The 23,101-nt window shown below is 41.2% G+C and overlaps 1 protein-coding gene across 2 annotated transcripts in view; it reads left to right on the forward strand.

Annotated features, from left to right (window-relative positions):
• Positions 1-203: 203 nt before the first annotated feature.
• msrb3 (methionine sulfoxide reductase B3) overlaps positions 204-23,101 on the forward strand; it is a 116,064-nt gene continuing 93,166 nt past the window's right edge. The window contains exon 1 of one of the 2 annotated variants that reach the window (XM_072269339.1): positions 204-320. In XM_072269339.1, the coding sequence (XP_072125440.1) occupies positions 239-320 (82 nt within the window). In that variant the 5' untranslated portion in view covers positions 204-238. The remainder of the gene's footprint in view (positions 321-23,101) is intronic. The other variant, XM_072269340.1, reaches the window with a different exon arrangement.

Here is a 23,101-nt window from a genome sequence, read left to right on the forward strand (position 1 = left end):
TGCATTAAAGTGAGGGAGGTCAGTTTAAATTATACCAAAGACTTTTCTTCAGCAAAATAGGACAAGCAAACTTTGTTCCCCCTCTGAGCGCACTTTAGCAAAAACCTTGGCAAATGAGAGGGATATTCACGGTGGCTTGTGGCCAATGGTCATATTTGGAGTTGTTGGGCAGAGGAATTTCCCACAGTGCTTCTCGATGGATTATCTAACCCACTGAGAAGCCGAGAGGTGGAATCCAATGAATCGGAGAGAGGCCGGTCGTCTTGATCCATTTGTCATTACTTTCCTGCTTTTGACCTTGTTTGCACGACAGGCGCCAGGTAAGGGCCCCCGAGATAAACACTCAGAGCAAAACGGATCTGCGCCGCGAGGGCGGGCGGCTCCTGCACAGCGTTAGTGCGAGGGCTGCCCGGGTCTTGGAGAGAGATAAACAACACACACTCACACACAACGAGACCGACGTTTTAAGCGTGGGAATCAATCTGCTGGCGGAATGATTTTTTTTTATTACAGGAAAAGTTTTCTTTTACTGTTCCTTCTAACTTTCAGAGGGGTATTTGCGGCGTGTTTGCTCAGTGTTGTGAGGAGTTGCAGCAGGCCCGGTACTGGAGCTGATCACTCCCCCCCTCCCCATCCCACACTGGCAGCAACTCGGATGCTGCCACTGCCCGGGCTGAGCTGCGCATGTTTAGCCCGACCTGTAAGGTTGCTTCACTGGCGTGTTTAACAAAAAATAAGGTACTGCAGGGGGGAAAAAACCCCTGCAAAACTGTTCCCTTTAAGCAGCTATTAACACTTACTTTTACAGACCCCTTTGTGTCCACACTCGCCTAAATCCAGACATGAATTCTAGTCTTCATTAACACCAGACCTATCAGATAGATATTCCCGTTGGTTCAATGGTGCCACCTCACGTATAGATGTCACACTGTTTAAATAATAATTGGGGTCAACGCTGACTTGCGGGCAAGAATTTTTTGAGCTTCGTTAAAAGCTTGGTCAGTACTCCTTAAATATATGCATTTATAACTAAGGTATATAAAGTTCCTTCTGTCTTAAGCATAAAGAAGTGTATAAGCTGCTGATAACGTTTTGGAATTATTAACGATTTTGGATTCCATGTTTAAGAATGTTGTTTGAGCTAACTTAAAAAGGACGTGGAAATGTTGATAGTTGCCACTGATGCACATCTGACACAGCAGTCCCAAATTACTTAAACCTGCCTCTGCTCATGTAAGATTACTTAACAGCATAATACCACCAAGAGAGTCTAAAGAGTGAGACCACACAGATGGGCTGTTTAGTCCAAGCTCAATTCAATTATTAATAAAAGGGTGCACCTGCGTTTTTAATTTACAAAGTTTAGTCTACTGTCAGTAATTTTATTTTAAAAGATAATAGGCCTGTATTTTGCAGTCGGTATTGAAGCAACACTACTTGGCACTGAGTTCTAGGAAAGCTACTTATAACATTTTGGCAAGCTCAGTGATGTGCATTTTTCTTTCTTATTGGCAATTTAATTATTTGCCAACAATGGGAGATCTCTGATGTCCAGCAACAATAATGTCGTCAAGCAGGCAGAACAGCCAATTAACTGCATTTAAGAATTAAGCAAACCAGGAAAGATCAAGCTGTTTTATCGCACATTTGCTTTTAAAAAGATATGCATTGGAGACTGTACTGAGCGGGATTCCCGAAAGGTAACTTGCAGGTTGAGTTTGCAGTAAGGAAGGCAAATCCAATGTTAGCATTCATTTTGAGAGGACTAGAATTTAAAAGCAGTGATGTGATAACGGAGACTTTATAAGGCATTGGTCAGAACGCACTTGGGCTGTGAGCAACTTTGAGCCCCTTATCGAAGAAAGAACGTGCTGGCTTTGGAGAGGGTCCAGAGCAGGTTCACGAGAATGATGCTGTTAATGGAAGGGTGAATGTATGATGAGTGTTTGATGTCACTGAGCTTGTACTTGCTGGAGTTTAGAGGAATGAGGGGCAAGATTTTCATTGAAACCTATTGAATATTGCATGGCCTAGAGGGAACAGATGTGGAGAGGATGTTTCCTATAGTGGGAGAAGTCAGAGACCATAGGGCATAGGCTGGCAATAGGACAGAGAAGAGGAATTTCTTTAGCCAGAGGGTGGTGAATCTGTGGCATTGTTTGCCACAGATGACTATGGAGGCCAAGTGATTGGGTATATTTAAAGGTGAGTTTGATAGGTTCTTGATTAGTAAGGATGTTCAAAGGTTATGGGGAGAAGGCAGGAGAATGGGAATGAGAGGGATAATAAATCAGCTATGATGGAATGATGGAGCATTCTCGATGGGCAGAATGGCCTAATTCTGCTCTTGTGTCTTGTGGTCTTACGGACAATCATAAGATCATAAGAAATAGGAGCAGGAGTAGGCCATCTGGCCCATCGAGCCTGCCCCACCATTCAATAAGATCATGGCTGATCTGTCCGTAAACTCAGCTGCATCTACCTGCCTTTTCCCCATAACCCTTAATTCCCTTACAATGTAAAAGCCTATCTAACTGTTTCTTAAATATATTTAGTGAGGAAACCTCAACTGCTTGAGGCTCATATAGGTGGAGACGGAAGTGGGGGTACATGAACGAACTTTTTGAACGCGTTGTTAACTTTTATCATGGAAAGTATAACCTGACATCCCACAAATATGAAATTGGTTTCTCGGGCCCACAGAGTTCAATCTTTCATGAATGATAATTAGCATATGCTAGCACCTCTGTTTCACAAAGAGAATAATATATTAAAAAGCTCTTGTATGTTCAGTTGGCTTTAAAATAATTTTGCTATAATGAGAATTTCAATGGAAGAGTTGGATATCAATGAGAAATCTTTTGGATTCTCACATACAACCAGCCTTGTTGAGAATCTAGAGTTGCAACATAACAAACATAACAACTACAAAGCTGAGCTGTGAGTATTTGGGTGTGATATTTCTCTATAAATATCTGTTATAAGATCCGATATTTTGACATCTTTATGATAGCAGGCAAGTGGCAAATATTTATGCCTTTGATTTCTGTTTTTACAATTATGGAAGGACTTTATTATCAAGTCAAGTTGTGCACAAATATGTACAGATACAATGAAAAATGTAGCGGTATCTCATGCATGTAAGTATAGGCAACACAGAACATTTAAAGTGAAGAGAGAGGAGAAATAAAGTTCACGCAAAACAAAACATTAGTGCGAAAGAAGACAGATAGGTTCATAGTAGTGTCAGAGGTGGTGCATAATGCTGTGTTGCAGAGTTAGGATTAGGTTGTGCATATTTTCTCATGTTAGGGTTGTGTAGGTCTGTTCAAGAAACTGATGATGGTAAGAAAGTAACAATTCTAGAACCAGACCAGACGGTGGGGCTTCAGGCTTCTGTGCAGGTGAGTCACCCATCCAGGATATCCAGCATTTGACCACCATTTTTTCTCATTGTATTCATGTGGCTGGTTCAGTTGAGTTTCTGGTAAATGGTGTATGTGTGGAGTTCATCTACTCTCCCTGTGACTGCGTAGGTTGCTTTCCAGCGTTGTGCTGGATGTTTTGCTAAATTCCAATTTGTATGAAAATTTCCATCCCAGTGATTTAACACCGTACAGTAGTACTGAGGTCATTCTTCAACAGCTTGCTCCCAGTAGGACACCTCAGTAGAGTGGGACAAGCTGATTCTTTCACTTGTGTGCAATACAGTGAGACTCTATGCCAAAAGTCTTGGCTTGCAAAATCACCCTTTAATTCATCAAATTTATTTGAAACTTTTTCAAAAGAAAATGAGAGACCAGTGTCAATCTTGAGTACTTTAAAAAGAGAATACAAAATATTTTCTCCACTTTTAGTGGATTTTAAGTCCATTTATGATATTAAGAACATAGCAGGGGAACAAAATCCAGTGGACTGAGAAAACATTAGTAAATACACTTGCATCTGGAACATCATCAATGATCCTTACCAACCAGGCCATGCTCTTTTTTCACTGCTGCCATCAGGTAAAAGGTACAAGAGCCTCAGGACTCACACCACCAAGTTCAAGAACAATTACTACCCCTCAACCATCAGGCTCTTGAACAAAAGGGAATAGCTGCACTCATCTGTTGAGATATTCCCACAAGCAAATATCTCACTTTAAGCACTGTTTATCTTGTGCTGTCATTATTTATTGCTATTTATTTATATTTGCACAGTTTGTTGTCTACACTCTGGTTGATCTTTCATTGATCCTGTTGTGGTGACTATTCTGTAGATTTTGCTAACCATGTGTGGCTAGGCATAGCTCAAATTCCATCTATAAATTTGCTGACGATACAGCCATTGTTGGTAGAATCTCAGGTGGTGACGAGAGGGCGTACAGAAATGAGATATGCCAGCTAGTGGAGTGGTGCCGCAGCAACATCCTGGCGCTCAACGTCAGTAAGACAAAAGAGCTGATTGTGGACTTCAGGAAGGGTAAGATGAAGGAACACATACCAATCCTAATACAGGGATCAGAAGTGGAGAGGGTGAGCTGCTTCAAGTTCCTGGGTGTCAAGATCTCTGAGAATCTAACCTGGTCCCAACATGTCGATGTAGTTAGACATATCGATGTAGTTGTAAAGGAGGCAAGACAGCAGCTATACTTTATTAGGAGTTTTGAAGATATTTGGCATGTCAACAAATACACTCAAAAACTTCTATAGTTGTTTCGTGGAGAGCATTTTGACAGGCTACATCACTGTCTGGTATGGAGGGGCTACTGCACAGGACCGAAAGAAGCTGCGGAAGGTTGTAAATCTAGTCAGTTCCATCTTGGGTACTAGCCTACAAAGTACCCAGGACATCTTCAGGGAACAGTGTCTCAGAAAGGCAGCGTCCATTATTAAGGGCCTCCAGCACCCAGGGCATGCCCTTTTCTCACTGTTACCATCTGGTAGGAGGTACAGAAGGCTGAAGGCACACACTCAGCGATTCAGGAACAGCTTTTTCCCCTCTGCCATCTGATTCCTAAATGGACATTAAATCTTTGGACACTAACTCACTTTTTTTTAAATATACATGATTTCTGTTTTTAAAAAATCTATTTATTATTATTTTTATTTTTATTTTTTTTCTCTCTGCTAGATTATGTATTGCATTGAACTGCTGCTGCTGCTGAGTTAAAGCATTTCACGTCACATGCCAGTGATAATAATTCTGATTCTATACCCACAGAAAATAGAATCTCAGGATTGTATATGGTGATATACAGTACGTACTCTGATAATAAATTTTACTTTAACCTTAATTCCACATGCGGCAGATATCCAGTTTCTGCCTGTTCTCTTCAGAAACGGAAGCAGTCAGGCCTGCATGCAGCAAGACCTCAACAGCATTCAGGCTTGGGCTGCTTCATGGCAAATAATGCTGTAGTGCCAAACAGTGGCCGTCTTTTATCAGTGAGTCAACCCACCTAACCGTGACATTCACTGGCATTACAAGGGCAGCAGCATATGTTCTGCTTGTGTACTGTTTGTTGGTAAATTCCGTTGAGCACAAGGCCCAGAGTGTCCTGTACTACCTAGCAGGCTTTGTGCAGCAGATTTTGCAGAAGTAGTTGTGAAATTTCGATATGCGAAAGACTACAGGTTACGGGTCCTGAAGGATATTGGCAAGAATGTAATTGAAAGGGCTGGGAGGAAAGTCACTTAAAGAGGGTTCTGCTTTTATTCAGTGACTGATGCTGATGAATGGCCATGGAACACATTTGTTGAAGGAAAGTGTTGACCTTTCGGCCTATAAATTCTGTAAAATGACAAAACATTTTTCTGTGCCCTACAATAGAATTTTATCAAAAGCCTGATCAGGTACTTTATTGTGAAGTTCTTGCGAGACTTCAAATTGCTTCCGGGGCCTTTATATCTATTATGTATTTGCATACAAAGCTACTTTGCCATGTGCCGTGGCATCCAATGATATTCAGTGAACCTTTTGACATCGAGGAGCCAAAAACTCTGGGGCAATCAAACTGACATTATCCTGGGGTTCCCAAATAGGAATCTTCCTGATTTGAGTGACCAATATATGAATTTAGTGGCATAATGATAAGTATTGCAACAAGCAAATTGTTTTAGTTAAAAAAAAGAGGCAGTTTAAATGTCATAGCAAATTCCATCATGCTAAAGAAAGTAAAAATCTTGTACTCTCCCCTAAAAGCTGGCTATGCTCCATTTTGAAAAATTCAAATGACCAATTTTGATTTTGGGATTCAGAATCAAGGTAGGTAAGTACATTTAAGATGTGGGTGAATCATAATCGAAACAGAATTGTGGAAATAGACATTCAAGAGCCTGATTGCTTTATCTTTTTTTTGATCAAAATTTGACTTGTGTGGGACAGAAATGTTGGATGTGAAAGGGTAATTACTGCTTTAAGGCTTTTACCTCTTTCAAGTTCAGTGTCAAATGGTTGACAGCTCACTGGGTTGTAACATTGTTTGTAGAAACTTTCCGAATCAGTCTGGAGAAGCTGTTCGAGTAAACTATCACGGTTAATGGAGTCTTTGAATGAGTTTATTTAATAATTCAAACAGCCATCAAACAATAAGCTGTGATACTATCTGAGGTATCATTTTACAAAAGTCTGGATTAATCCCTGAGTTGCTTGCCATATAAAATGGGTTTTTCATATAAAAAATGTAAATATTACTGAAGAAATACACTCCTATTTTGATTTACTCTGCTCCTTAAGAGAATAAATAAATGATAAATAGTGTTGCTCTGAAAGGAAAGGGAATTTGATGTTGTCTGCAAGTTAGGTTTGACACCCTCAGATGGTCAGGGTCGACTGTGGAGGCTGCTTCCCAGCTGTCTAGGTACACAAGCCAGGACAGCACGATACAGAGAGCAAGCTGTTGTCCATGTAACCGGTTCTCCTGTGTTACATGCACAGCTAATGAACCCAAAGGATCGGCAGTGACCAATACAGTTTGGTACCAGCGGCATTGCAGGAGTTGCCAGTCAGTGTTGTGCTCAATGTAGGACTGCCTTAGGGACTCCAGCTCGGTACTTCTCCTCGGGGTTTACTCCCAAAGCCCTCCCCGTGAGTGGGTATAGCTGCAAGGCAGCGGAGGTCTTTGACCAAGAGTTTTCCCCTTAGGTGAGCTGCCAACCAATGTTGATGAATCCCATCTGCCCGAAGCAACGGTTTTTAAGGCAAAAATAACCCACCTTTGTTCCTCCTCCTGTCAATAGTAACGGTTCTGCCAGGTTTAGTAGCTAAGCCACACAAGAAGGCAAGGAGCTGGACTTGGGTGTCAGAGGCTATTTGAGATGCACGCCATTGGGAGTAATTAATATTGTCAATAGTGAGAGCTTCTCCCCACTACCACCCCGTGCCCCGTCAGCTACAACAACCTTTAGGAACCAAGTTTATAGCAAAAGAACAACAATTAAATTTGGTATTTCTTGTCCTTTGACTGCAGCTTCCCAGTTCTGAACTGTTTTCCTGTTGACAACTGGAAATTTGCTTTGTAATGAGAAGGAATTCCTGAAATAATTTCACTACATATGATTCATATTGGGTGGGCCAGGTTACACCTACATCACAGCCGGAACTGTCATGCCCTGTCTAGTTCTGCTGCAGGATTTTCACCAGAAGAACAATGGTAAATTAAAAGTGCTTCTTAACGATTGTGGTGGTGGAAGCGCTATTGAGGACTTACTGTGTACTTGCTGAAATACAGCCGATGATAATTCCAGTGATAATCGGGTAGAAGAATAGGCAAGACACAGAAGTCATACGGACCTAATACAACCAAATGGATTAGTGTAGTATGGCAAAATGTTTGACCATGAAATTGATAGGCCAAAAGGCCTGCAGATTTGCTGTGAAAACTCCATTACTTATTTATTTGTTCTTCAGTAAGTTTTAGTGTAAAGCAGATGTGTACAAGACCAGATAATATAGAACTGAATGGATGTAGTTATTTCAGATAGATTCACTGTTTTCTTAAAAGACAGCTGAGGTTGAGTTGTAAGTATAAGACCATAAGATATGAGAGCAGAATTAGGCTATTTGGCCCATTGAGTGCTTTGCCATTTCATCATGACTGGTTTATTATCCCTCTTAACCCCATTCTCTTACCTTTTCCCCGTAACCTTTGAACACCCTTACTAATCAAGAACCTATCAACCACTCCTGATTTTCCCAATCTATCTGAATATTGAAATCACCCATGTCTATTGTAACCTTGCCCTTATTACATGCCTTTTCTATTTCCTGTGTAAGTTATATCCTGCATCCTAGCTACTATTTGGGAGCCTGTATACTGTACAACTCTCACCAGGGTTTCTTTACCCTTGCAGTTTCTTAACTCTATCCACAAGGATTCTACATCTTCTGGTTCCATGTCACCTCTTTCTAAGAATTTGATTTCATTTTTTAACTAACAGAGCCAACTCATCCCCTCTGCCTACTTGCTTGTTCTTTTGATACAAGGTATGTCCTTGGATGTTAAGTTCCCAACTATGATCTTCTTTTAACCATGACTTAGTGATGCTCAAGATGTGATAGCTGCCGATGTCTAACTGTGCTGCAAGATCATCTACCTTATTCCGTATACTGTGTATTCAAATATAACACCTTCAGCCCTGTACTCATCACCCTTTCTGATTTTGCCCCCATGTTATACTTCCCACAGACTGGAATTTTCAGAGACTCACTACACAGTGCATCAACTTGCACACCAATTGTCTCATTCTCAGCCCTCTCACTTTGGTTCCCATACACCTGCCAAGTTAGTTTAAACCCTTCCCAACAGCTCTGGTAAGCCTACCCACAAAGATATTTGTTCACCTTGGGTTCAGGTGTAACCTGTCCTTTCTGTATGGACTGTACCTTCCCTGGAAGAAATCCCAATGATCCAGAAATCTGAAACCCTGCTCCCTGCACCACTCCCTCAGCCGCTCATTCATTTGTACTGCCAGCCTATTCCTGCCCTGACTAGCACGTGGTACTGGGAGTAATCCAGAGATTACCACCTTGGAGGTCCTGCTCTTCAGCCTCTTTCTTAACACCTTATATTCACTGTGTAGGACTTCTTTCCCCCTTTTTTAACTATGTCAATGGAGCCCATGTGCACCACGACATCCAGCTGCTCACCCTCCCTCTTGAGAATCTTCTGCAGCCGCTCTGAGACATCCTGGACCCTAGCACCTGGGAGGCAACACACCATCTTGGCTTCTCTTTCTCGGCCACAGAATCTGCTGTCCATGCACCTAACTATCAAGTCTCCTTTCATTATTGCTGTGCCTGTCTTTGAGCTTCAGAACTGGCCAAAGTGCCATTGGCCTGGCTGCTGTTGCTGTGCCCTGATGTGTTGCTGTGTAATGTCATGACCTTTATTTGGCGCTAAACAGATTATCTGATGATTATCAAATTACTCTTGCAGGACTTTTCTGTCTGCAAGTTGTCAGCAACATTTTCTACGTTTAAGGCTTAAGCTGCTTTTGGAAAAGCATTGTAAAAGTAAACCTTTTCTGAATAATTTCGAAATGTTTCTGAATGGTGGTGAACATTGGTAGCTCTGGTTGAGATGTTTGATATTGCGGTGTTCGCTGAGCTTGGCAATTAGCTTGCAGACATTTCGTCACCAGTCAAGTTGACATCCTCAGTGCACAGTTGTTGGTGTTTCTCTCTGGGAATGTTCGTGTTTATGTAGGCCCCCTGTCAATATAAAAGTGAGCACTCCCAGAGAGAAACACCAACAAGTTTTTGAATCTTGCACTATTTTAGATTTAAAGCTGTGAGAACATAACAAGAATCATCATCCTTTTGTGACCTGTCTTTTTGATTTTATTTTCAATTGAACATTGCTTCAATAGTGAACTGATCTGTTATTCCATTCGGTCTCATCTACCAATCATTTATTAGGCATTTGCGTCATCTGAACAGACAACAGCAGAACAGAGTAATTATTTATATCTATGTAACGTACACTGCATATTCAAGTCTCCTGCCTGCACAACAATAGGAGAATGATTTGAGATTATAGGTGCACAGAGAAATAGAGATAAAATTTGTATAGCCTGATGAAATACATATCAACATTTTTAGATTAGATTAGATTATGAGGACACTCAGTCCTCGTTTATTGTCATTTAGAGATGCATGCATTAAAAAATGATACAATGTTCCTCCAGAATGATATCACAAGAAATACAGGACAAACCAAGACTAAAACTGATAAAACCACATAATTATAACATATAGTTACAACAATGCAAAGCAATACCGTAATTTGATAAAGAGCAGACCATGGGCACGGTAAAAAAAACGACTCAAAGTCCCGATAGTCCATCATTTCACGCAGACGGTAGAAGGGAGAAACTCTCTCTGCCATGAACCTCCAAGCGCCGCAAACTTGCCAATGCAGCACCATTGGAAGCACCCAACCACAGTTTGGCAGTTTGCTTTTAAATTCTTTGTACCTTCTGGTAGATGTCCTGATAGACACCTTTCAGTTGGACTGGTGAGTTTAATATCCATAAATGTAGGATCTCAACCTGAAACAGTGACAGTCCATTCCTTTGCACAGTGCAGGCTATTCATGTTCAGGTCTAAAGTTTGGTGGCTGAAGTTAATATTTTGTTATATAACCTAACTCCAGAATGCTCCCTAACATTGTGCAAAAACGGTAGCTGTAATGGCAGTATGAAGGATATGATTATTTCTGTTTTACACTATTTTTAATCTAGCTATTTACGTATACTACATATAATTTACTGTAATTGGATTTATTTTCTTTTTATATTATCATGTATTGCTGCTGCTGCTAAGTCAACAAATTTCACAACACATTCCAGTGATAATAAACCTGATTCTGATTGGTGATTTTACAGAAAATTGAATTTCCAGATCACAGAAAGAAGTGGTTAAGATTTGCAGGTCTAGCCTGTGTGATAGAGCAGGCTCGTGAAGCATGTGACTGCTCTAGGTTCTGTATCTTATGATTATCTTGCTTCCTCTCTATATTTCTCTTCTCTCCATAAAAGTAATATGATGCACTATCTTTGGTTAATTGACAGCTGTGTGCCACAACATCTTTCTTCCTGAATCTCTTTGCATCGCGATTTCTTTCTTTAGTCTATCTCTTCAACTAATCTTTTGGTCACCTGTTCCAACAGGCTGGAAATTGCTGAAACCTACCAGCAGATCTGCACTGAATGCCTACCGAGCTCTGCTAAGGTTTCCAGCATCTGCAGATTTTCTAGTCTTTCTGCTAAGATTTTCCTGGTTGCACTCTGTTTCTATGGAACTGACACTTGAGTGGCAATTTTTATGACTGAGGAAAAAAGTTAAGCAGAGTTGCAATCATTTGTTCAATTCATTGTGTACTTTCAGAATATAAAACAGTAGAGCACAGAAACAGACCCTTTGGCCCACTGTGTCTGTGCCAACCATGATACCAATCTAAACTAATCCCATATGCCTGTACATGGTCTGTCTAAATGTCTCTTAAGAATTACTTTCCTATTTGTTTCTAGAACTTCCCTTAGCAGTGCATTGAAGGCACCAACTACACTGTTTGCCATTTTAAAAAAAAAGGATCTGCCTTGCATATCTCCTTTGATCATTCTCCCTGTCAGTTGGAGTAGTACTGAAATGAGATGGTGTCAAACACTAGCTGTCCAATTTTTTACATTTTCACCATCCCCCCCAAAGGAAAAAATATCTATCCTCTCTATGTCTCTAATTTTATATACATTTATCAGGTTGCCCCTTAGACTTTGACGCTGTAGAGAAAATAACCCAAGTTTGTCTAATCTCTCCTTATCACTAATATTTTCCAATCTAGACATCATCCTGGTGAAACTATTCTGTGCCTCCACATCCTTACTGTAGTGTGCTAACCAAATATGAACGTAATATTTAAAATGTGGTCTAACTAAATTTCTATACACCTGCATTTTATGTGCAGTAATTTTAAAGTTCAAAGTTTAAATTTATTATCAAAGTACATCTATATCACCTATATGTGACATATATGTGGCATATAAGTACTTATATGTGTTGGCGCGTGACCAAGTGGTTAAGGCGTTCGTCTAGTGATTTGAAGGTCGCTAGTTCGAGCCTTGGTTGAGGCAGCGTGTGTGTCCTTGAGCAAGGTACTTAATCACACATTGCTCTGCCACGACACCGGTGCCAAGCTGTATGGGTCCTAATGCCCTTCCCTTGGACAACGTCGGTGGTGTGGAGAGGGGAGACCTGCAGCATGGGCAACTACTGGTCTTGCATCAACCTTGCCCGGGCCTGCGCCCTGGAAACCTTCCAAGGCGCAAATCCATGGTCTCATGAGACTAATGGATGCCTATAAATATATATATATGTCACCATATACAACCCTGAGATTCATTTTCTTGCAGGTATACTCAATAAATGTATAGAATAATAGAAGGCATATGGGGCATTGGCCTTCATCAATCGTGGGATTGAGTTTAAGAACCGCGAGGTAATGTTGCAGCTCCAGAGGACCCTGGTCAGACCCCGCTTGGAGTACTGTGCTCAACTCTGTTCGCCTCACTACAGGAAGGACATGGAAACCATAGAAAGAGTGCAGGGGAGATTTACAAGGATTTTGCCTGGATTGGGGAGCATGCCTTATGAGAATAGATTGTGTGAACTTGGCCTCTTCTCCTTGGAGTGACGGAGGATGAGAGATGACCTGATAGAAGTGTACAAGATAATGAGAGGCATTGGTCATGTGGATAGTCAGAGGGTTTAGTTTTAAGGTGCTTGGAAGTAGATACAGAGGAGATGTCAGGGCTAAGTTTTTTACACAGAGAGTGGTGAGTGTGTGGAATGGGCTGCTGGCAGCAGTGGTGGAGGCAGAAACGATAGGGTCTTTTAAGAGACTCCTAGATGGATACATGGAGCTTAGAAAAATAGAGGGCTATGGGTAAGCCTAGGTAGTTCTAGGTAGTGCTGTGTTGTGCTGTGTGGGCCGAAGGGCCTGTATTGTGCTGTAGGTCTACTATGTTTCTAATAGTAACCATTCCAGAATCAATGAAAGACTGCACCAACTTGGGCATTCAAGCAGTGTGCAAAAGACAACAAAACTGTGCAAATACAAAATGAGATAAATAATAATAATAAATAAATTAGCAATAAGTATTTGTTTTAAACTTCTAGCAGTTTTCAAACTTAGATCTTTACTCATTAACTCCTTCAGAATGTCAGGATAGGTCTGACAAATAGTAAATCTGGAAGCATTGCTTTTTTTTGCTAAGAGTTTCCTCGACAAGTGCATTGTTATGAATAAGGCTAAGGTGCACGTGGGACAGTAGCATAACTTAAACCAAATGGCAAGTGAAGATAGACAAGTTTCAGGTCCCTATCTGGCTTGTGGTCATCTTTGTTTGATATTGAGAAAGGATCTAGTGGTTTCCTGGGATATGTGACGAATAAACTCTTCTTGGGCTTCCAGCTTGCTACAGATATCAACTTTAACCAACATTTCAATGACAAATTCTGCCAGCTTCATTAGGGATGATGCCTAGGTACGTCTAGTCCAGTGGTATGTATACCCCCGATGTCTGTTCCTCCTGATCGGTTAGTCCTCAATCGATCAGATTTTTGCTGTCCTGCCTTGTTTACAATAGAATTCCAGTTCTTACTTGGAGACCTTCATCTTTGTTAACATTCTTATTCTCTAGTGTTTTTACAATGGCTTCCTTCACCAAGTGGCCCCAAAAGCCAAAGATGACCTGGGACTCAGGACAGCTGGCGTTTACAGTGTTCCCTGTGAATGTGGAGCAGTGTATATCAGCCAGACGGGACGCACAGTGGAAATCCGCATCAAGGAACATAGGAGGTGTATATTTTTGGGTTACCCAGAGAAATCGGCAGTAGCAGAACTTTGCATTCTCAATGGCCGTAGGATTGACGTCAATGGCACAAGACTACTGTGCCACGTCAATGGCTTTTGGGACTGCCTGGTAAAGGAATTAATTGAACTAAGACTAAAGAATAAGAATTTTAACAAAGATGAAGGTCTCCCTCAAGTAAGAACTGAAATTCAGTTGTAAACAAGGTGGAACAGTGGAATACTGATTTGGTTGAAGTCTAACCAATCAGGAGGGACAGGCGATGGGGGTATCTGCACCACCAGACTATTCGTGCCTAGGTACCATCCCTGATGAAGATGGCGGAGTATGTCTTCAAAACGTCAGTTGAAATCAATATCTGTACCCAGCTGGAAGCCAGAGAAGAGCTTATTCATTCGTTTGATATTATTATTTATTCTGTTAATGGTTAAGTCTGTTAGAATCTATCTTTTTCCCCATTTGGAACTGAATTAGCATAATTTAGTATTTGGGAGCCTTTCTGATAAAAGGAAATGTTGTGACTCAAAGTGCCTCTGGTTGAATACAATCATGGGAATTTGTATGGAAATAAGGGATGCTGAGGTAGTTTTTGCAAATTTAATTTGTAAATTATTAGTATTTTTACAGTTGTCAAATGAAAAACTACTTTGGTAAAGCAATATGACAGTTTATTCAGCAGATAGACTGTATTTATAATGAGGGGATCTTTCTACAATAATCATCTACCTTTCAATTCCATACACAGATTTTGACCTTAAGATTTTTGATTATTCAGGAATGCCTTTGGTAGAATATTAGTCATTGAGAAGACAGCATGGAAATGAGGTATTCAGCCAAGCAACTCTGTTGACCATCAAACGTTCATTTACACCAATCATACAGAATTCCCATTTTTTACTCCCCACTTCACGATGCCATTGCCATCTGGCCCTAACCCACCTGGACAAAAAAAGACACGTACGTTTGAATGCTGTTCATAGACTTCAGTTCAGCACTCAACACAATCATTCCTCAGAAACTGATTGGAAAGCTGAGCCTACTGGGCCTGAACACCTCCCTCTGCAACTGGATCCTAGACTTCCTGACTGAGAGACCCCATTCAGTCCGGATTGGAAGCAGCATCTCTAACACCATCACACCGAGCATGGGGGCCCCCCAGGGCTGTGTGTTCAGTCCACTGCTGTTCACTCTGCTGACCCACGACTGTACTGCAACACACAGCTCGAACCGCATCATCAAGTTCGCCGATGACACGACTGTGGTGGGTCTCATCAGCAAGAACGATGAATCGGCATACAGAGAGGAGGTGCAGTGGCTAACGGACTGGTGCAGAGCCAACAACCTGTCTCTGAATGTGAACAAAACAAAAGAGATGGTTGTTGACTTCAGGAGGACACGGAGTGACCACTCTCCTCTGAACATTGACGACTCCTCTGTAGAGATCGTTCAGAGCACCAAATTTCTTGGTGTTCATCTGACAGAGAATCTCACCTGGTTCCTCAACATTAGCTCCATAGCAAAGAAAGCCCAGCAGCGACTCTAGTTTCTGTGAAGGCTGAGAAAAGTCCATCTCCCACCCCCCATCCTCACCACATTCTTCAGAGGTTGTATTGAGAGCATCCTGAGCAGCTGCATCATTGCCTGGTTTGGAGATTGTACCGTCTCGGATCGCAAGACCCTGCAGCGGATAGTGAGGTCAGCTGAGAAGATCAACGGGGTCTCTCTTCCCGCCATTACAGACATTTACACCACACGCTGCATCCGTAAAGCAAACAGCATTATGAAGGACCCCACGCACCCCTCATATAAACTCTTCTCCCTCCTGCCATCTGGAAAAAGGCACTGAAGCATTCAGGCTCTCACGAACAGACTATGTAACAGTTTCTTCCCCCAAGCCATCAGACTCCTCAATACCCAGAGCCTGGATTGACACCAACCCTCTACTGTGCATATTGTCTTGTTTATTACTTATTGTAATGCTTGCACTGTTTTGTGCACTTTATGCAGTCCTGTGTAGATCTGTAGTTTTGTATTGTTTTACGTAGTTCACTGTAGTTTTTGTGTTGTTCATGTAGCACCATGGTCCTGAAAAACGTTGTCTTGTTTTTACTGTGTACTGTAGCAGCAATTACGGTCGAAATGACAATAAAAAAGTGACTTGACTTGACTCATCATCACCCCTCAGACTCTCCCACTCACCTACACACCAGGGGAAATTACAGTGGAAAATTAACCTACCAACGTTCATGTCTTCAAGATATAGGAAGGAAGTGGCACATCTGGAGGAAACTTGCAGGTTTACAGACAGAACATGCAAATACCGAAGTATATTCACGTGAGGTTAAGACTGAAGCTAGGTCTCTGCCAGCTGCACACTCTGCTGCTCTTAATGGTGAAATCTTCCTTTATTATTATCAAAATTAACAAAAAGCAATGGCAAATATATCTTCCTATTCTTGGAACTTAAGATGAGTGTGAGAGGTCATGTTGGGTTGGTTCAAAGTTCGAAGTTTGAGGTACATTTATTATCAAAGTATCTATACTTGAGATTCATCTCTTTGCAGGCTGCTACAAAACAAAGAAACACAGTAGAACCCCTTAAAAAGTCACACAACCGTCCAACACCCCCAATGTGTGAAAAAACCGAAATGTGCAAACAATAAAAAAGTAAACAAGTAGTATAGAGAACATTGACTGCAGATTCCCCGAAAGTGAGTCCACAGTCACAGAGCCAGTTCAGCACTGAGGTGGGTGATCCAGGAACCCGATGGCTGCAGGCCACAGCCACAGAGCCAGTTCAGCGCTGAGGTGAGTCAACGGCACTCACAGATAAGGATAAATTAATTCTGATATATGATGGCCAGTGTGAACTCTTCCTACTTTGGGGTGGGGAGGAGTTTGGAAGATTATGCTGGAACCATGGTTGGAACTAATAAGAAAGTTGATAAGACTTGTTCTTGTTGACAGGAATAGAACCCATTCAGAACTTAAGACATCTGCAGAATGAATGGTAACAAAATCCAGTTCAGTAACGGAAACTCCAGCTGCATCATCCAAGTCAAACTTTGAGAAAGGCTGGCATGGAGGTTCATGGGAAGAAGTGATTTTTATTCAGCTTTTGACTTTTGCAGCAGATTCAAAGAGTTGTGGGGGAGAAGGAATGTCGAACAGCAATTCCTGAGAGAATTGAAAGACAGGGCCTTTAGAGTTGACAGTCCAGGATTGGAATAGCACAGCAGAACTTTGGGCAAGTCATGGATAATGCAAGCCAGTAAAATGAGTGCCGTACGCTGGTTGAGGCCAGAGGAAGCAAAGTTGCTTATGAGGATTTTGGATTTTGCATTTTGGAGTTGGAGTGGAAAGAGATATTTGCCAGAGTGTGAGTAAATTTAGCATTGATCTAAATAGGGATCTGAAGCATGGCTATGAACTCTCATCTTCAGCTTGAGAATGCGATCTGTCTGCTAAGTTTGGAGAAGACCATAAGATATAGGAACAGAATTAGGCCACTCTGCCCATCAAGTATGCTCTGCCATTTGATTGTGGCTGATCCATTTTCCTCTAAGTGGGCATCCCTCTATTCTGAGATTATGACCTCTGGTCCTAGACTGCCCAACTGTAGGAAGTGTCCTCTCCACATCCCATCCACTCTATCGAGGCCTTTCAATATTCGATAGGTTTCAATGAGATCCTCCCCTCATTTTTCTGAATTCCAGTGAGTACAGGCCCAGAGCCTTTTATTTCCAGAACTATTTTCATGAACCCTCTCCAATGTTAGCACATCCTTTCTTAGATAAGGGGCCCAGAATTGCTCAAAATACTCCAATTGAGGCCTCATCAGTGCCTTATAAAGGTTTATGCACTTTGCTGTCTCTTTCTGACGGTTATTTTAGATGTGCCTCTGACTTCACCCACTGTTCAATTGTTGGGTATGCAGTATTTGTATAATTAATGAAAATGAGCATCAGTAATACTTAATTTAGGTGGCAGAATGGAGATGCGTCTCTTAAAAAAAAAGGTATCATTCCTTCCGCTAGCCTGCAGGTCACCCGTGGGCAAGGTATAGCACAAGCTTAGCACCCCCAATCATCATCCCTGACGAAGATGGCAGAGTTGGTTATTGAAATGCCAGTTATAATCAATACCTGTACCTGGCTGGAAGCCAGACAAGAGTTTATTCATTAAATTATTTAATTTAATTTTAACAGTTTTTTACATGCTCATCGTTGCATGGCCAAACACCTGAGTAATTACATTGTCAAGTTTGCTGATGACATGACAGTGGGGGCTCATTACCAACACGATGTGATGGCCTACGGAGAGGAAGTGGAAGAGCTTGAGGTCCTGTGCCAGACAAATAACCTCTTCATCAATATCAACAAGATGAAGGAGATGGTTATTGACTTTTGGAGAGTTCACACCGTTCATGCCCTTACATTGGTAGCACAGCAGTGGAAACTGTGAGTAGTTTCAAACTCCTGGGGGTGCACATCTTGCACACATTGTACATAATCAAGAAACTTCACCAACATCTGTACTTTCTGAGAAGGCCGAAGAGAGCTGGACTTGATACCTTTTACAGATGCACAGTAGAGAGCATTCCAATATGCTGCGTCATTATGGTACAGAAATTGCTGGAAGGCTGTACAACGGGTAGTCGAGACGGCCCAATGCATCACCATCACCAGTCTATCCGTCATCAATGACATAGATATGGAAAGGTGCTGGGAAAAGACCATCATTGTCATGAAGGATCCCACCCATCCTGCTCACGGACTAATTGTCCCATTCCCATCAGGGAGGAGGCTATGTAGCATACATGCCAGGGCCAACAGACTCAAAAGCAATTACTTTCCCCAAGCAGTGAGGCTGATCAACATTGCTGCCCTACTACACCCCCCGCCCCAACCATTACTAATATCATTTCCTGTCAGGCACCTTATGTACAGACACTCTTGTACCTAGTTAGTGTCACTTTACAGACAATCACCGTTCCCATCCTGAACACTCTGTTCAATCTCCTGCCATCTGGTAGGAGATACAGAAACATCTTAGCCAAGAGAGTAAGACTGGAAAACAGCTTCTTCCCGAGGGCTATTATGCAGCTGAATAATGCTGCACCCTGGCTTGCCAATGGCCTTTGAGTGTTATAGACTATTGAAATCATTTGTTGCATGTAAATATGGGATTTTTTAAAAAATTAAGCTGTCCTGCATGCATTGTAAATATCTGTTTTGCATGGACTGTCGTAGCACTGCAATATTGTTCCCTTGAGTAATGACAATAGAGTTCTATTCTATTCTAATCAATCTATATATAAACTCTCTTATGTATTTACTTTTATTGTATTCTTTATTGACTTTTTTTTACCGTGCTCATGGTCTGCTCTTTATCAAATTACGGTATTACTTTTCACTGTTGTAAATATATGGTATAATTATGTGGTTTTGTCAGTTTTAGTCTTGGTTTGTCCTGTGTTTCTGTGATATCATTCTGGAGGAACATTGTATCCTTTTGTAATGCATGCATTTCTAAATGACAATAAACGAGGACTGAGTGTCCTCATAATCTAATCTAATCTAGTTTTATTGGGTCTCTTTTTGTTATGCGTCAGATCTGGAGTAACAATCATTTCATTCTCCTTTACACTTGCGTACAGGAAATAACTGTAAGTAATCTTGAATGTCTCCTGGGCATCCGGGTCATTTCGAACTATTAAAATTCCCCATGTTTCACAGCAGCCGAAACTCTTCTGGCTAACAGTTATTAGGGCAGTTTCAGAGGCTGTTCCTCCTCAGCTGCAGCCTGGACCATGCTGCAGCTGTCATAGGTGATTCAGGCTGGAAAAGTGCATCCCCATCAGGTAAAATAGAATGTGGGAAAGCTATGGGACCACACTGGATCAGAAACAGAGTCAGCAATATTTGGCCTTGTATTTTTAGAACCTTGCATTAACAAACCGGTGGCATGGTGGAGAGACGTCTCGACCAAAGGAGGTGAAAGATGCTCTTTCCCTCTGTTGGACTGCAGGTCACCATTGGCAAGGTGTATCACCTGCTTAACCCCCACCCCCCCATCTCAATCAGGGTCACATGAAGCTATGGGAGCAGGTGGTGGATGGTTGTATGAGCAGCTGGTGCACATCACAAGTCCTGGTTATGCAAACACTGAGGTCAGGCACGCCATCTCTGAAGAGTATTGATAATAGCTGGGATTACCCATCTTGGAAAGACACTGCTCAGAAGAAGGCACTGGCAAACCACTTCTGTAGAACAATTTGCCAAGAACATTCATGGTCGTGGAGAGACCATGATTGCCCATGTTGTAAACATAATGAACAAGTGGACATTCACAAAAGTTATTGGATGTAAACTTATTGAAGAAGAAGTCACATTGAATGAAGTTTTACCTTAAAATCTGTGTGTTTTTGCAACAGAAGAGACCACAGAAACTTTTTCAGAAACAAAAAAGGAAATGCTGAAAGTCTGTAATAAAAACAGAAAATGCTAGATAGTCAGCAAATTAGTACCATCTGCAGAAATGGAAATGGAGTCACTGTTTCAGGTTGACGATCAGAACTCGTAATTCTGATGAAGTAGTTTTTAAGTTATGAGGCACTTTAGTAAGCTGAATAATGAAAAATTATTGTATGGAATTGGAGAAGTCATGAGGTTGGGATGGAAAATGGGATGAAGGTGGGCCTTCAGTTCAATTTGTGTTGAGACAGAGAGAGGAAAGATGTAAGAACTTGGGAGAAATGTATTTCCTTCGAGTGTTATTGGAGCACTGAATGCCATGGGGTTGGGACTGAGACCATTGCAACTTTCAAGGGAAGAATGGAGAAATATTTGGATCTTTGACAAAATATGATCATTTGGGAATGTGACAAAAGCCAGATGTAAAACTTTTACATACATTGGCTGATTTCCCATGGCATTTTTCGTGCTGGTTTGAAAGTTTTGCTCTTAATTCAGGAGAGGCATATTTGTGGTATAAAATAGAATCATTATTAAGTTAGATGCATTTTAAATGCTAGCTTGAAAAGAAATAAATGAATTAAAATTGTTTCCATATGGACATACAATTTAAAAATTGAAATTAAATTTATTTAATAAATTGGAAAAATTACATTAAATTGTATATAAAGGACATGCATTATTATACTTTGAAAATTAAAGGAATGCTCATTTGAAATGAATTTAAATGAAAGGTATGAACAATAGCTACATACTGTACAATTTAGAATAATTTGCAGAATTTGTTAGTTCATTTTCAGAATTTGTCTGAAGCATTGACACAAGCACATATATCATAAATTTGCAAAAGCCAGGAGAGAAATCCGATTTGAAGGGCGATGGAGAATGGCTCCTCCAGGTGTCACAGTCAGATAAGAATTGGCTTGTGGTGGCCGCCTGTAACAATCCTTGGGGACCGCTGCTTGGCTGTATGCAGACCTGGATTTCCTGAACACAGCTGGTCTACTTCCAGCAAACCAGTTCAGTAAAGAAGGGATCAAACAGACAACAGGCCCCCTTATTGCATGAGGAAACTGGCTAACACAGATCCAGTCACCAAACAGAACCTTTGCACAGCGACCCCTCGAGGCAATGGCTGCGCCTTATGTAGTCAGGCTCTTGACTAGTGAGGGGCAGCATAACTTAGCCTTGTCTTGCCTTAACCTGCTGCTCGCACACAGGATTGTAAGCGAGATGCGTGGCTGAGTTTCATTCCTCTGCCCCACACACAGTTTGGAGCCACTGCTATTCAGTTGAAGCACTGCTGACCCTGCTGCCTAATGCATGCTACTTTGCACAGTAAATCTGTGAGCTAATCTGCTGGCAATTATGTAGTGAAAATTGGCAGTCCTTCAAATAATCCTTTCAACTGTCTGTTATTCACAAAAATATCAATAATAAAGCCAAGGAAATAGTAAATCTTTGAAAACACTATCACCTTAACAGGATAATTTGTAGAGTGTAAATCTATTTATGTTACTAATGAAATTTGCACAAAAAGTAACTATTTGCAAATATAGTGGATTCTGATTAGTTGGGCCATTGGTTAATTGGGACAGCCACTTATTTGGAACAACTCTTTACCTGTATTTTATTTTATTTTATTTAGAGGTACAGCGCTAAAGAGGCACTTCCAGCCCTTCGAGCCATGCCACCCTAACGGTACCTGATTCAACCCTAGCCTAATTACTCAGTTAAACAGTGGTTGGTCTTTTTTTTTTATACCTTTTTAACCATCCTCATGAAAATTTGGATAATTAGGGCAGCTGCTTAATTGGGCCAAAACATCCTGGTCCCAATGTGTCCCAATTAACTGGACTCCACTGTATTAAGATAGTTGCAGAAGTGAACTCCTGTAGGGTGATCTTTCTTACTTTGTAGTGCTTGATTCTACCAGTAGATGGCAGCTGTTTCACTAGCTGCATGAGCTTCGCATTAAACATAAATCACCCAGTTCAACTATGCTGGAACCCCAGTACTGGGGCACACTGTCTTTTAATTAGAAAATACATCCTTGTTCTTTGCCTGACCTGCAGAGTGACATCACTGCCTCTCTTCCTGTTGCACTGTAGCTGCCTGACCCAGAGACTTGACACAAGCCAGATGGCTTCGATTGGTAGGCGCACAGGCTGCCTGGTACTGCAATTGATGATACCGAATAGGAAGACCTTTTATGATCAGCTGCGGAGACTGAGTAAGAATGCAGTTCTGCTAGGTAATTGGACATCACTGAACACTTTCATTTTCATAGTAGGCTCTGCAAAAGTTACAAGAATAATTTCATCTACTGAAGTTTTCTGATTTATTTTTTATTTGTTATTTCTGTTGGTTAATAATGAATGGACTTCCCACAGTGTAATCTCAATCTATGCCCTTTTGGTTCAGCAGCACACAGTCGTTTTGAAGTTGACATGTTTACTTTTATTTAATGGCTCATTGAGACTGTTCGTTGTGACACTTAATTTTGTTTCCTTTTTCTCTCCTTGTAAAAACAGGAAAAATTATTTTGGCTTTGCAATAAGTCACTTTTAAGATGTCAAAGTTAACATAAGCATATTTCTTTCAGACACACTCCAGAATAACTGCTCACTGTATAAATCATTGTTTTGTTCTTCAGAAGGTGCTGGTACTCCTGAAATGCTTTTGCTGCTTGTCTGTGAAAACACCATAAGCAACATTACTTTGAAGATGTATTTGCCAATGAATGATCCTTTTTAATTTTTGCTGCTA

Source organism: Mobula birostris, chromosome 9, assembly GCF_030028105.1.
Source record: "Mobula birostris isolate sMobBir1 chromosome 9, sMobBir1.hap1, whole genome shotgun sequence".
Classification (NCBI taxonomy): domain Eukaryota; kingdom Metazoa; phylum Chordata; class Chondrichthyes; order Myliobatiformes; family Myliobatidae; genus Mobula; species Mobula birostris.